The sequence below is a fragment of the Monopterus albus genome, unplaced genomic scaffold (assembly GCF_001952655.1).
Source record: "Monopterus albus unplaced genomic scaffold, M_albus_1.0 scaffold46.1, whole genome shotgun sequence".
NCBI classification, from domain to species: domain Eukaryota; kingdom Metazoa; phylum Chordata; class Actinopteri; order Synbranchiformes; family Synbranchidae; genus Monopterus; species Monopterus albus.
The window spans coordinates 3271022-3285491 of NW_018127926.1; the positions used below are offsets into that span (position 1 = coordinate 3271022).

General features: G+C 38.8%; 2 protein-coding genes across 4 annotated transcripts in view; both read right to left on the reverse strand.

Moving 5' to 3' along the window:
• Positions 1-7574, reverse strand: part of ilvbl (ilvB (bacterial acetolactate synthase)-like) — an 8763-nt gene extending 1189 nt beyond the window's left edge. Inside the window, exons 1-13 of the mRNA XM_020600361.1 lie at positions 7174-7574; positions 6545-6746; positions 4168-4295; positions 3696-3946; positions 3364-3463; positions 3132-3229; positions 2782-2918; positions 2480-2614; positions 1772-1886; positions 1409-1578; positions 999-1069; positions 826-897; positions 127-232 (exon numbers count right to left, since the gene is read on the reverse strand). Of these exons, the coding sequence (XP_020456017.1) occupies positions 127-232; positions 826-897; positions 999-1069; positions 1409-1578; positions 1772-1886; positions 2480-2614; positions 2782-2918; positions 3132-3229; positions 3364-3463; positions 3696-3946; positions 4168-4295; positions 6545-6746; positions 7174-7287 (1699 nt within the window). The 5' untranslated portion in view covers positions 7288-7574. The remainder of the gene's footprint in view (positions 1-126; positions 233-825; positions 898-998; positions 1070-1408; positions 1579-1771; positions 1887-2479; positions 2615-2781; positions 2919-3131; positions 3230-3363; positions 3464-3695; positions 3947-4167; positions 4296-6544; positions 6747-7173) is intronic.
• A 251-nt stretch (positions 7575-7825) lies between these two features.
• On the reverse strand, positions 7826-14039 carry LOC109960339 (beta-galactosidase-1-like protein 2). Of its 3 annotated transcripts, XM_020600362.1 has the most exons (19): positions 13907-14037; positions 13389-13574; positions 13118-13186; positions 12909-13004; positions 12724-12832; positions 12525-12617; positions 12349-12430; positions 12194-12258; positions 11868-11952; positions 11529-11666; positions 11329-11409; positions 11078-11184; positions 10566-10712; positions 10315-10386; positions 9822-9900; positions 9464-9551; positions 8944-9058; positions 8540-8656; positions 7826-8430 (listed from the first exon to the last, which is right to left on the reverse strand). In XM_020600362.1, the coding sequence occupies exons 2-19, from the start codon at positions 13550-13552 to the stop codon at positions 8320-8322; spliced, it is 1818 nt and encodes a 605-aa protein (XP_020456018.1). In that variant the 5' UTR covers positions 13553-13574; positions 13907-14037; the 3' UTR covers positions 7826-8319. The 3 variants fall into 3 exon arrangements, with proteins under 3 accessions (XP_020456018.1, XP_020456019.1, XP_020456020.1); XM_020600363.1 differs by lacking the exon at positions 11329-11409; XM_020600364.1 differs by lacking the exon at positions 7826-8430 and having other exon boundaries at positions 8566-8656; positions 8944-9005; positions 13907-14039.
• Positions 14040-14470: the final 431 nt, after the last annotated feature.

The window sequence follows — 14470 nt, forward strand, 5'->3', positions numbered from 1 at the left end:
TGTGATAATCTGCAAAAAAAAAAAAAAAAAGGCAAGAATTAAACTGGCCTTTTAGAAACTGCTCAGACATTACATATAAATGTGAACATATTAGTAGCCACTCAACATGTTATGCAGAAAATGTACCTGTAAATGCAAGGCCACATGCCACGTTACTGCCAAGGATGGGAACCTGCTCTCTGGAGATCTGACTCCAACACGCATCATTTCCTACCACAGCTATAACTGGTGTCTGGGATGAAGAGAATAAAATATAGATGATAAGAAGAAAACTAAAGCATAGAAGCCTGCATTACAAAAGAATGCATGGTAAGGTTAAGTATATAACAGGGTGTTAATACACTTTAAAAGCTAATTTTATATTACAGCTATATATTCGAGCAATAGACTTTAAAATGTCTTCAAATCTGTACTAAAGACAGCAGTGTAGACTACACAATAATATGGAATCCTTTATACTACTTATACAGCATGATATTCATATCATGCTGTATGGGAAATAAATGGCACTGAGTCATTGATAATGCAAGTTTAATTCTAATTTAAAGTTTGGTCTTATCCATCTATACAATACTTTAGGTCTACATTAGCCTAACCCTAGTTCATGCTGTATATAAAGGTTTAATTTTAAGTGATTTATATCTGTTATTTATGCAGTTGCCTGCAGTGGCAATGATCTGTTTGTTAATGTCTGGCCAGACCTGTTTCATACCTCACACCCCTTTAAGTCACATGCATAACTATTCTACTGCTGCGCATCTGTTAAGAATAAAACAGCTGTTTGTGGGTAAAACAGTTGCTTACAACTGTTATTGGTGATTTTACCTTATGTCTTGTGAATGTGTCAAACTCTGCAACACTGAATCCTAAGGAGCCATCACCATACACTATCCACACCTGAAAAACACACAAGGTAGTGTTTCATTCATAAAGGATGAAAAGTGAACAACAGACAATCAGACAAAATACTTTCAGAAATGCAGGAGTCAATGTTATACCTCAGACTCAGGCCGACACAGTTTTGCTCCCAGGGCAAATCCTCCTCCAACTCCCAAAGTCCCAAATGCTCCTGCAGGAAAGACTAAAGTTATGACTGCAAAGAAAACACGATTAACCTCAGAATACACTGCTATAATACAGATAAAACATGACTTGTGATTACGTAGCCCAAAACGAACAATTTTGGCCTATGTACATTAACTTCACTTGAAGAGACTTCAACAGCAAAGTGTTCTGTGCACGCCTGTAACTTTTTTATGTGCCAACAAAAATGTCAAATCAACAAACTGTTGTTAACTGGTTAATTTTTATATCACTAAAACAGCAAGTCTCTCACATTTAACTGACCAAACAGCCACTGCTGAAATCACTACTGTTTTCATAAACTGTTTTTTCTGTGGTATCTAACCTGGATCTAGCCAGCGCAGAGGTCCTCTTGGTCTCAATATGTAGGCAGCGCTTCCAACAAAGTCACCCCCATCTGCAACAATAATACTGTCCTCTGCCATCAACTCGTCCACACGGTGGAGGACTTTCAGTGGATTTAAATGGAGCTCAGTCTTCTCGTCAGCTTTAGCCCTGGAATAAAAAGTACCCTAGTTTATGTAACAGATATACTTTGTACTAACCAAGTTCTGGTTGCATTTGCTTTGACATTACATTAATTGGTGAAACTGTGTTCGTGTTTTAAAGATTTCACTAATCGGGACCTGCCAGTTAACAGGTACTGAAATACATAGAACACAGACTAGTGATCATCACCTCTGCTTACCTGTTTTCATTTTCTTTGGTCGCATCTCTTGCTTTGAGGCACTGAGGCCATTCCTCTGGACAGCGATGTCCCTTCAAGCCTTTGGAAAGCCGCACCAAGAATGAACCAGCGTCACCTAAAACAGGCCAATATTCATATTTTAGTCTTATGACTCGACCCTAAGGAGTACAAATAAATGTTGAAATGGTTAAGTAATAATTCTGTAAGTAACAATGCATATCATACATACAGTAGTGACTTTAAGAGCTCAGTGTAAAAATTAGAGCCAGTAAAAATTTTATTTGTAATGGCATATTCTTCACTAATCACCAGAAGAGCATGGAGTGGACCGCATATTTCTGTCCAAACCCGACTTCTGTGGCATCCCTGAGAGTGTGGCATCTAAAGCTAAACCAGACCTGACGAGCTTACAGTATATAGTGTCTGAACCTGACACAAGCCCAACAGAGTGGAGTCTGTACAGTGTTTTCCCCCCTTGTTATTAAATGAAGCAGACATTTGAGCGCTCCGGCCATCTAGCCTAAAGTTTGACCTACGTGTCCAAACATAATTCCTAAATTTCTGCCCAAACCTGGCTCGAACCCTTGGGTACTGATGGGTCCTGTCGGGCTCGGTTCAGGTATCCACACTCTAATCAGTGGATATCTAAAATGATGCATTGCTACTTGAACCATTAACCTGGGTTATGAGAGGAGGCTGTGCACCTACCCTGAACTGCTATAGTTGGTTTCCAGAACATATCTGCGTTTTTCAGCAGCTGTGTCTTATCTCTGTTGACGGCAATGATCTTACTGCGTCTGCTGAGAACTCTGCCATAGCTCAGCCGGAAGTCACACACGGTGCCTGCAAACACAGCACACAATGTAAACATTTCTCAAGGTATCTGGATAATCTGTGGCCACTCTGGCTGTAGTATAGTTCAACCACTGTATTTCAACAGCCATAAGATATGATATTAACATAATTTTATTATGTTAATATTAGATTTACTGTAGTACTGTATGACCTGCCTGCTAAGAGCACCACGTCGGCCTCCTTCAAAGCATCTCGCCTGTTCTGTCTGATGTGGATGGGACTGTCTTTACCTAGCATGCCACGGGACATGCCTCCAAGGAAGCAAGGGATGCCCAGGTCCTCCAGCGCCTTCCTGTAAAAGCAGGAAAATATTTTTTAGCAGATGAGCATTGCTAAGTAAAAGTGAAAAGAAAACACTGTAATGATATTGGAATAGTGGCAGATTATTTTAGAACATTTTTACAGAACATCAACAGTGAGCAACCAAAGTAAAGAGTGAGAGGAAAACAGTAAGACACTGGATGTAAAATAAGAGTGGAGGGGAGCATATAACATTGTCCTCAACCTGATATCATTGACTGGAGTTGGGGGTAGTGTTGCTTGGCTACCCAGCAGAATAACAGGCTTCTTGGCTCGACTCACCATCTCTATGCACCTTTGTACCTGGTTTGTATTAAAAATAAAACAAACAAACAAACAATTCCTTTAAAACTCTTCTTCAGGCTTCTTGATACTGTACACAATTAGCAAGAATATGCAAGTAGCATCAAACCATAAATACTAAGAGCAGTCGGCACCTGATTGTCCGTGGCTTGAGGGATGTCAACTGGAAGCGGAGACATATCTCTGACCTCCCAAGCTCCAGCAAACAGGTTACTGAGGTGGTTATTGAGGTACCTTATGGGAAATCATCACATAAAATAGTTTTATATGTAGGACTGTATTTTACCATTTATGAAAAGTGCTCCAGATTTGAGGGCTTCCAGAACACCACACAGGTTATTCATTTCAGATGTGAAATTTTATATTTTACTGGAGTCAAATCTCTATAGTCATACAGTACAGTTTAATCTTTGTTTTTTTTTTTATCAGACATGATCAATGTTACCCAGACATGCTCATAACATACCATGAGACAAGTTTTCCCATCAGGCCTTTGGGAGGGTTTTTCTCTGCAAACTCTTTGGACACCAGGTGGAAGGGGTAGAGCGTGTCAATGGGGAACTCTATAAAAACAGGACCAGGAGTTCCCGACTGGGCGATGGCCAGGGCCTTCCTGATCGTAGGCACAATCTCCCTGACGGTCCTTATGGAGGCACAGAACTTGCACAGTGGCTTGAAGAGAGACATCTGGTCGATATCTTGCAGCGCTCCTCTGCCCTGTACCATAGTTGATGGAGAGGTTAGAGTTAAGGTTGAGAACAGTTTAAAAAAAAAAAAAGTTAAACACATTTAAATGTCTATTATATGCTGTGCATGACAACAGCAGAACCCATTGCTCAAAACCCAAGACTGCATACAAGGATCATTTATATACAGTCTATGCTCCAAACCATTTTTATTTTGTCTGCACATTCATATCATATTTGCAACTACCCCACCTGAAGCAGTGTACCAGCCGCTCCCGCCATTAACAACAATGGTGACTCAGCCATTTGAGCATTCTTCACTGCTGTCACTGTGTTAGTGAGGCCTGGACCGGCAGTCACTGCTGCTACACCAACAGTGCCTGGTGGAAAGACAAATCAAAATAGCCGTCAACACACTCACTACTGACAGTGTTAATTCTGACACCTGAATTAGACTTTGTTTTAGTCTTTTGACAAAAATGCATATTAATTTTAGTCCATTTGATTTTTGTTAGTTTTAGTCACTATTTAGTCAAAATATATTTGTCTAGTTTTCTTCATTTTTAAACGGCATTTTTAAAGTTTACTGTAGGCTATATCTTCTTCATCTTGGTTGTGTACATTACCATGGTTACATATGTTTTTCCTGTCTATTGTAAAGTTTGTGGAAAACAGTTTTAGTCCCACTGTCTCCCTCTGCTCTGCAGAAGTTGGACTCACATTTGTAGTAAAATCCTCTTCACTGTGTTCAGCTTGAGAGGTGACGCTAAATCATCTGATAACAATAAAAAAAGTGAGATCTCCGCAGCGAACGTTTAGAGATGATTTATGGTTGACTGCCCATATTAATCTTCAAACTGACTGATAGCAACATAACATATACAACCGAAAGGAGCGTTAATGTTACATCTACACCCACAGTGTTTCATGTTAAATTATCCTACCGTTTCATATGGTGTGGTACGGCACTGTCCTAGTGTAGTTTGTCCCACCAGTTTTTGTGTGTAATTCTCTGGATTGCAGATGAATATAATTCATAAACTTGTCTCTTCCAGGAAGCCCTAATGCCAGAGACACAACGTTACTGAATACAAGACGGTAGTGAAACACATCAAGCGGCTATATCAACTCCTGAACAAGAGAGGTTTTGGAAGAAACTGATCAGCACCTACAGTTTGTGATTCCACAGATGTGGCAGGTTGTTAAGTTGCTTCATGTCCATTTGTCTGTCTTTCAAATTATTGTTTACTTTTTATTTGTTCCTATTATCAAACGTTAGTTTTAGTTTCATTTTCATCCTGAAAAATAGGTTTGTCAACAAATATTTTTCGCCATAGTTTGCGTTAATGAAATTAACACCGACTACTGATGAGACAGTTCTATTTATAGCTTTACTAAACTGTTAGCAATACAGGTGTCAAAACACTGGCACAGCTAAATGTAAAACAAACACTACAAATGCTGTTACTTAAACCTGTGTTTGAGAATATTGTTTGCATTGGGAAGGCCCTCTATCGCGACACACCTTTATTTTCCAGGTTATTTATTTTGCAGGTTGCATAACTCAAATAAGACTGAAGGTCATACATTTTGACTATCCATTCTTGTAACATGACTGTACCTGAAAGTCTTGCCACAGCATCAGCAGCAAATACAGCAGTGGCCTCGTGTCTGGTGTCCACAATCCGGATGCCCACCTTCTCACAAGCCACCAGGATAGGCGAGATGTGTCCACCGACAAGAGTGAAAACATACTTGACCCCATGGGCACGGAGGACCTCTGCCACACTCTCACCACCGTAACGTGGACTCTGTGTTTCAGTCTGAAGTGAGTCAGAGGACAGAGCAAAAGTTGAGCTGATATAAACAAACACTTTTGTAAACTAGAATAAAACCTCTGTCACAGTTAAGCAACCGTCAGTGTGAGATAATACCCCCTCTGAAGGTCACCTCTTCACTCCACCAGCCTTTTCATATTGCACAATAACCACATACTGTGGCGATGAGCCTCTGGCTTTGGCCCAGCCTTTGTGTTAGAAAACCACAAGGCTGGTCAAAGGTTAGGTTACTATAAAGCCTACGTAGCTTACCTTTCACCTGCAACAAGCTACAAAGTACACGAGAACAGAGAATGCAGGTGCATTTGCTATAACTGACCTTTGCAATACATCTCTAAAATATGTTTCAACTGGAGAAACGAATAGAAAATTACGGGAGTTATAATTAGAATGATGAGTTGTGAAAACCTACCGTGTGAAACAACTGGTAGAGTAATCCAAGTTTGTAGGCTGCAAACGCTAGCCCACACACCGCAAAGCACTGTCAACAAATATTTTTCGCCATAGTTTGCGTTAATGAAATTAACACCGACTACTGATGAGACAGTTCTATTTATAGCTTTACTAAACTGTTAGCAATACAGGTGTCAAAACACTGGCACAGCTAAATGTAAAACAAACACTACAAATGCTGTTACTTAAACCTGTGTTTGAGAATATTGTTTGCATTGGGAAGGCCCTCTATCGCGACACACCTTTATTTTCCAGGTTATTTATTTTGCAGGTTGCATAACTCAAATAAGACTGAAGGTCATACATTTTGACTATCCATTCTTGTAACATGACTGTACCTGAAAGTCTTGCCACAGCATCAGCAGCAAATACAGCAGTGGCCTCGTGTCTGGTGTCCACAATCCGGATGCCCACCTTCTCACAAGCCACCAGGATAGGCGAGATGTGTCCACCGACAAGAGTGAAAACATACTTGACCCCATGGGCACGGAGGACCTCTGCCACACTCTCACCACCGTAACGTGGACTCTGTGTTTCAGTCTGAAGTGAGTCAGAGGACAGAGCAAAAGTTGAGCTGATATAAACAAACACTTTTGTAAACTAGAATAAAACCTCTGTCACAGTTAAGCAACCGTCAGTGTGAGATAATACCCCCTCTGAAGGTCACCTCTTCACTCCACCAGCCTTTTCATATTGCACAATAACCACATACTGTGGCGATGAGCCTCTGGCTTTGGCCCAGCCTTTGTGTTAGAAAACCACAAGGCTGGTCAAAGGTTAGGTTACTATAAAGCCTACGTAGCTTACCTTTCACCTGCAACAAGCTACAAAGTACACGAGAACAGAGAATGCAGGTGCATTTGCTATAACTGACCTTTGCAATACATCTCTAAAATATGTTTCAACTGGAGAAACGAATAGAAAATTACGGGAGTTATAATTAGAATGATGAGTTGTGAAAACCTACCGTGTGAAACAACTGGTAGAGTAATCCAAGTTTGTAGGCTGCAAACGCTAGCCCACACACCGCAAAGCACACGGAGCATCCAAGAACGGTTCCAACAGCTCCAAATGACTCCATGGTAGGGTGTGGAAGCAAATCTTGATTTGTAAAAACTCGCCTTAGCTCCACACCTACTCAAGTTAACTCGTCCAGTTCAGCAGCTCACTGGTTCAGGCTAACGTCAGGCTAAGATGCTGTGAAGCTGCTCCTACAGCTTCTATATACCCATATCAAAAGTCATAATTTACCAGTACATTAACTGTGAAACTAGTTAATATAAAGTTACCGAAGAAAAGCTGTAAAAGATATGTACTCGACTCCTCCGTAACATGAAATAACCAAAGACTTACCGTGCCGAAACAGAATACAGAAACACGAGCGGATATATTTATAGGTCAAGAAGGCTTGAACTACATGTTAAGCTTCCGGCTGTTATTTTCAAAATAAATCCATACGATTAATGTACACATAGGCTATTACAAGGTGAATTTCTGATTTATATTTCGTTATCACAATATATATTTAGAATCATATACATACCCATATTTATACGGACAATTAAATATGACTATTATATAAAATATTTGCCACGAATTATGTCTACATCTTTCAATGCTTGCCAGTCTAACAAATGTTAACCCTTTATTGTGAATGAAAAGACGACTTCTTTTCCGGTTAATAGGGTTTGTTTCTGGTGAGTTTTAAAATGGCTGTGTGTGGGTTAGTGCAAGTGTTTTGTGAATATGAAACCGTCGCCAAAGCAAAGGACAAGGCACTGGTCCAATGAGAAGCTTGTGAAGGCGTGTCAACTAATATTTCCTATCAGAGCAAAGTTTATACTGAGAAAACAAGATAGATCAGAAGGTGGATTTTATGATTTGCAGGCAAAAGACATAAGATTAAAAAAAATCAATGGCAAGATGTAACAATTTTGATTAACAAACTGACCATACCGCTTTACAATATTTAAAAGCATTATGTTTAGTGAATTAATAACTTCAAATCAGTGACAGAAACTTCCAGTGTCAAAAAACATCCCACTTTGTGTACGTGTGTGTGTGTGTGTGTGTGTGTGTGTAAAAAGGCTTTTGTTACTGCTATACACTTTTTTCACAGCACTGTGCAAAAAGGGAGTTTGTATACATCAATTGTCTTTCCATGATCAGGATTCTCAGCAAACAGTATTTTGTCATCTGCTTTTTGTTCCTCAAAAACAATAATCTGAAAAAGAACATAAATATGACATATCATATATGCACCATCTGCCACAAATTATCTGCTGAAGTTAATTAATATGCAAAACAATGTTCATGTTCCAACATGGGTATACCTGATTCTCTCCACTTCTGAGCCAAGGTCCTGGGAGGTAAAGAAAGTGCTGGGGGCCAATGAACCAGTAGCGTCCAAGGTTCTGCCCATTGACAAACACAACTCCTTTACCCCAACCCTGCAGATGGATGTACTGGTATGATCAGTAAAATAACAATGTGGAATGTGCGTTCGCACTTATTGATGCACAGTTAAATGTACCAGTATTCCCATAGACTCTTATTCTGTCTAAAATGTCATAAACCATAAAATGCAACTTAAAAACCAAGATATGGTATATAACACATATTAAATGTGTAGGCAGTATACTGTATTAAAATAAAAATGACTTAACTGTACATTAGCACTGCAGCTATTCCCAGCTCTAATGTATCCAGTTTACCATAAAAGATATATTTTACTCACCAGGAGTCTGATGAAAGTGTCTCTGGGAGCACCATCCACATACAGTCTGCCCTGGAAAAACCCTGGAACACAAGATGACTTGAAGTCTGACTTCCACTGACCTGAATTTATTAATCTACAAGAAGAAACAAATCATTGTAATCACGAGAAACTAACAAATCATTGTAATCATGAGAAACTAAATCTATTATGAACACCAAGAAAGAGTTGGTAAAATATGATAACTGAGTTATGTACTTATTTATTTATATATTTGATAAATATAGTATTGAAGTGCTGGGGTTTGGTGGACTAATCTGCTATGTTTGTCTAAAGCAAAGTACATGTGGTGCCACATAATGCACTGTACTGTCATTTAATAGAGGCAATTAATCATAAAGCCATACCACTAAACACCCAAAATAAACTGAGATATTCATACCAATACCTGTTTAAACCAGAGAAGGATGATTTATTAGAAGATTATTAAGTGTTTCAGGGTGACTGCCCTTTAATTTACAATCAATTTTAATTAACCAACCTTCTCATAAAGTCCGGTTTCATATCTAAACAGAAGATGGTAAATCCTCTCAGAGGGGTGTGATTCAAGAGAATGTCTCCCACAATACCTGTATTAAAATAGGAGGCAAACATATGCAATAGAGACAGCACCCAACACAGCCATGCACTTTTTGGTGTGCACTATTCTACATATAGTTACTGAATGGGTGTGAATGCAAAACATAAAAAAGACAAAAAAGTTTGAACAGTTCAGATACTTTATCTTTGGTTAATGTCAAAAATGAATGTTAGGAATAGTAATTGAAATAATGCTTTGTTCTGAAATATACAAAAGTAGTAGAGTCAAATGACTGAACTTATGTCTGGAGGTAGAATACCTTTGTGCTGTTTGTCCAGAGATTTCCCGTAATTCACTCTTCCACAGTTCTCCACAAGTAAGCTCAACACCCTCTCACCCTTTGATATTTATGGAAAGGTGTTGAATAAAGAAATGTAATCACACTGAGACAGTCCAGTATTTATGTGCTTGTTTGAATATGCCACATTAAAATAATGGATAACAGAGAATACTCTGAAACATTCCACATGTAACCTAATTTATAGTGCTTCTCAAAAACACATTTTGTTGTAAGGTCTGATTACCTAACCATGATTGCTAACTGTTGTTGCTGTATCTTTGGCTGAACCAACTGTAATCTTGCAGATAAAACAATTAAAATCCATTGTTTTTTCAATCATGAATAATAAATATAATTGCAGGAGGTGGGTATGGCACCTTATGTGTATGTGTTCCAAGAGCTAAGGAAGAGATTCGCCATGCAGCTGGCACGTACTCTACAGCTAAGCAGAGAAAGAAAATAAATTGAGTACCTTTCCATCAGGGAGTGTCAGCTCGTGAGTCTTGTAGTCCAAACTACCAACACACTGTCTGTCCACAAAAACCTAAGAGTCACAGTGATGTGTTTTTGAGACCACAACTGCATGTGCTCAGCCTTTTTAATAATACCTCATACAGTACCAAATATCATTTTTTAGCCATTTACTTTATGTAAAAAATTGCAATAAATATTTTGAATCTGTATTATGCATGCCAGTCTCTGAGTCGATCTGTTTGTCCTCACCAGTGCTCTGTCTCTAATGTTGTTCCTAGAGTAGAGAGTTCCTCCACTCGTGATGGTGGTCTCATACAGTGTGTAGCCATATGACTGACCATTGTTACTGTTGACAGGGAGATTCTCCATGTTCACCGGCCTCTCTGATCTGTATGGCTGTGAATGAACAGTAAACCTCCTGACATATTAGATACAAAAATCTGGCAGGGTATGATAAACATCCTCTAAAAAGATTACATTTATATCTGTATAACAGTAGTTTTATAGGCAGGACAAGATACGTGACCAGACCTGAGCTGCCAGGTGCGAAGCACATGATGTTAGATCTCTAGACAAGTATAGACACCACAGCAGACACATAGACTGATAACAAAGATGTTCTGTCTGTCTGAAGGTCACCAAGTTTTACATTTTGCTCTCATCCCAGCAGGAAAGGTAGAGTAGGAGTTGGGATACAACATTTTCCATTCTTTAGATGATCAACTGTCACACCAGGCAGGGGCTTGCCATCTGTAGCGTACCTTGTCAGTGAAGTGCAGGCTGTCCCACAGTGACAGGTGCTGCTGGATGACAACAGGTTCATATGCTCTTCTCTTCTGAGGAGACGGCACTTCAGGAAGAAGCTCAGCTGGAAAACAATTTGCCAAAACTTTTAATTAAGGCTAATTTTGATAGATTCAATTACTCTATAGGTAATGAAGTTATCAGTGGCATGGTTTCTCAAACCATCTGGCATGCAATCAATGTATGTGGGTGCTGGAAAAAACTTTACAATGGTACTGGCTGAATAAATTCCTTAAGAGTAGATATTTTGTGGTGCAATCTCCAGCTTCAGATAAGGGAGCATCATAATCTGCAATGAAAACATTTATAAAAACCATATAAATCAATGCATTTGTTAGGCAAATCCATCAAAGATCTGAAACATCTTTTGCTGTTTGGTCTCTTGACCATAATGTAACTCCTACCAACCATAACTGGTGACTTGAGGTTTGTAGGTGCCAAAGTCCATCGCTCCATTCATGAAGCCAAAGCTTGTTCCTCCATGAAACATGTATAGATTAATGGAAATGCCTCTCTCCAGGATTTCTGACACCACAGCTAACATGTCTGTCAGGGGGGCAACACACAAATCACTGAGGAAATGTCTGATAAACATAACATATCATAAATGACTAAGAGAGCCCAAGCAAAACAATAAGGAGCAGTAAATGAGTTGTTAAGCAAAGCAGTCATGCTTTTCTTTATCTGATGAATTCTGAATTACAACCGAACACTGAAAAATAATTTTTTTGAAAAGCATTTTCATACCTTCAGCATGGAACACATGGTGATGCTCTCCCCAGACATCAAACCACCCAGACCAGTACTCCATCACCATTAGAGGTTTCTGTGGCTACACAAAACACATCTGGACTAAATAGTATCTTGGTGTCTCCTACCACTGGCTTCACAAAAAACAGCAGTTAATCTTTAATAAAAATAAAAATAAATTATATTTTTCTATTGGCTTTTAGCTGATGATCTTACATACAGTAGGCAAAAGCTGTAATAACTAATATTGTGTATTTTACAGGCAGCCAAATACAAATCCAAACCGCCATGACCATCAAAGACCCACCATTATGATCACTTACCTGAATGTCAGCTAAGTGCTGGATCGCTCCATACGACAGTCTCTGAAGGTTTGTTGTTTTTAAAACTGAAATTAGCAAGATATCATCATAGCCTTAAAAATAATACAGTATCAAGGGCAAAGATAATGAAACTTATTTTTTATTTTCTTAATTACCTCCCTCCATTCCTCCATATCTCAAGCCCTCCCAGTTGTCTGAAGTCAGAAGGAGTTCATTGATCCCTCTGGACTGAAGACACTGCAGGACAAGGAAATGAATGCTGAATTAGCTACGCTATATTGTAATATAAACATTTTAGTGATAAAGAAAGGCACAAAAAAAAAAAACTCACAGTCTTTATAAATGGCATGTATTTCTCATCTTTGGCATATGATCCATACTCATTTTCAACTTGAACTGCGATCACTGGGCCTCCCTCTTTAAACTTAAATAAACATAGACAATTACACGTTTGCCTCACCACCAATAAAATATTATTTCAGAAAATATTTGACCTGCGATATTACAACAAAATTTTGAGCTTGACTCACCATCAGAGGTTTGATAACTGAGACAAGTTTGTCAAAGTAGAGGTTGACAGCATCCACAAACCCAGGATAAGTTGTTCTCAACTGAATGTCTTTATCTTGTAACAGCCAGCTGAAAGAAACATGAGAACAACTTTGGTGGCAAATTGTTCATATAGCATTTTTAAGTAACGGGCAGATGGTGTTACCTCGGCAACCCGCCCAAGTCCCATTCAGCACAGATATAAGGTCCTGGACGTAGAATAACCCAGAGACCCATCTCTGCTGCTAATCTGACATAGGACCTAAGAAAGGCACAGATATCTTCTGCTTCATTTAGAAAAAAAAAACATTCTGCGTTTCATTATGAAATATTTAGCAATTCTACAATAAAGAAAGAAAAAGACAAGCACCTTACCTGAGGTCTAACTGATCATGAAAGTTGAACGTTCCTCTTTCAGGCTCATGAAGGTTCCATGGCACATATCTAAAAAAGCAACCAAAGCATAAATCTTTGCATCTCATGAGCAGTCCAAGGACTCATGAGATCCTGCCATTTAGTTTGCTTTTATGTTATTTAATTAACTGTTAACACAATTTATTTAATCTGATCTGTATTTGACTTTCTCTAGCACAAACTATGAGTTTCCTGTGAATTTAAGTGTATTTAAGTTGCAGTGGGAGCCCACGTAGTGAGAGTGTTGAGACCACAGGCCTTCATCTTCAGTAGCCGGTCCTCCCAGTAGGCTCTGGGGACACGGAAGTAATGGATGGAGCCTCCCAGGATTTGGACGGGTTGTCCCTCCAGGGTGAAATGAGATGAGTTGGCCCTCAGACCCTCCAAATGGCTCATTCTCCTCAGTGCAGGGTTATGTCTTGTGGGAAAAAGACAAACCAACCAACAAAACAATCAATCAAACAGTCCAAACAGGTCATAATATGCATTGGATTATAACAGAATTCAAAGTTGTGCACATTTATTAAAACACTTTAACATGTTGAACAGTAATAAATTATGTATATATGAAATATTGTGTTTTGTACGACTATGAATTTCACAAGATAAATGAACTTAAAACATTTTATAAAAATAAATGTAAAACCTTTATTATTGCTACAATGCTTACAGCATGTATATTGTATATATTATAACTACAGATTGTACAAAATATACTTTTATAAAAGATCAATAAAAGAATTACCTTACCAGGAATTAACATGAAAAATCCCAATTACAGCAAAACACTGTCAGTGCTGTACGTTAAAGCTGAGTGTACCAGAAAGCATTTGAAAGGAGGCTAGTGCTGGGAAGCCACAAACACTGTGGATAAGGGATACTATTGTTGTTTCAGAACAACCATATAATAGCGCTCTGTCCCTGTTTCTTTCTCTCTCTGTAGCATTCAGTCACAGAAGGGAGGCATATAGTTTGCAGTAATGCTGGAGTCATGGCACAATTTACATACTGACTAAAGTAGTGTTGCCTGTTAACCTATAGTTCCAGTAAGGATTTACTTTTTTTTTTGGTGATAGCACTGATTTCTTTTTGGCTTTTCCACATTTTTTCTAGGCCAGGGGCATTGCTAGACATTAAGCTCTACTGGGGCACAGAACCCTGATAACTCAGACCAGATAATTTTTTTGAATGTTTATTGCTTAGCCCACTATGCCAGTGCCTGCATGTTTGTTTCCAACAAAGAAATATACTACCAGAGTTTTAAAGTCATTTGGAGATTTTGGATACAGATCATTAATATTACACATGGCCAAA

Coding starts and splice junctions, on each gene's coding strand:
- LOC109960339 (XM_020600362.1), bottom strand. CDS start 13,552: ATGAGCCATTTGGAGGGTCTGAGGGCCAACTCATCTCATTTCACCCTG. Junction 12,618..12,723: donor CAGTTATCAAACCTCTGATG/GTGAGTCAAGCT, acceptor TGTTTATTTAAG/TTTAAAGAGGGAGGCCCAGT. Junction 9,901..10,314: donor TGACACTCCCTGATGGAAAG/GTACTCAATTTA, acceptor TAAATATCAAAG/GGTGAGAGGGTGTTGAGCTT.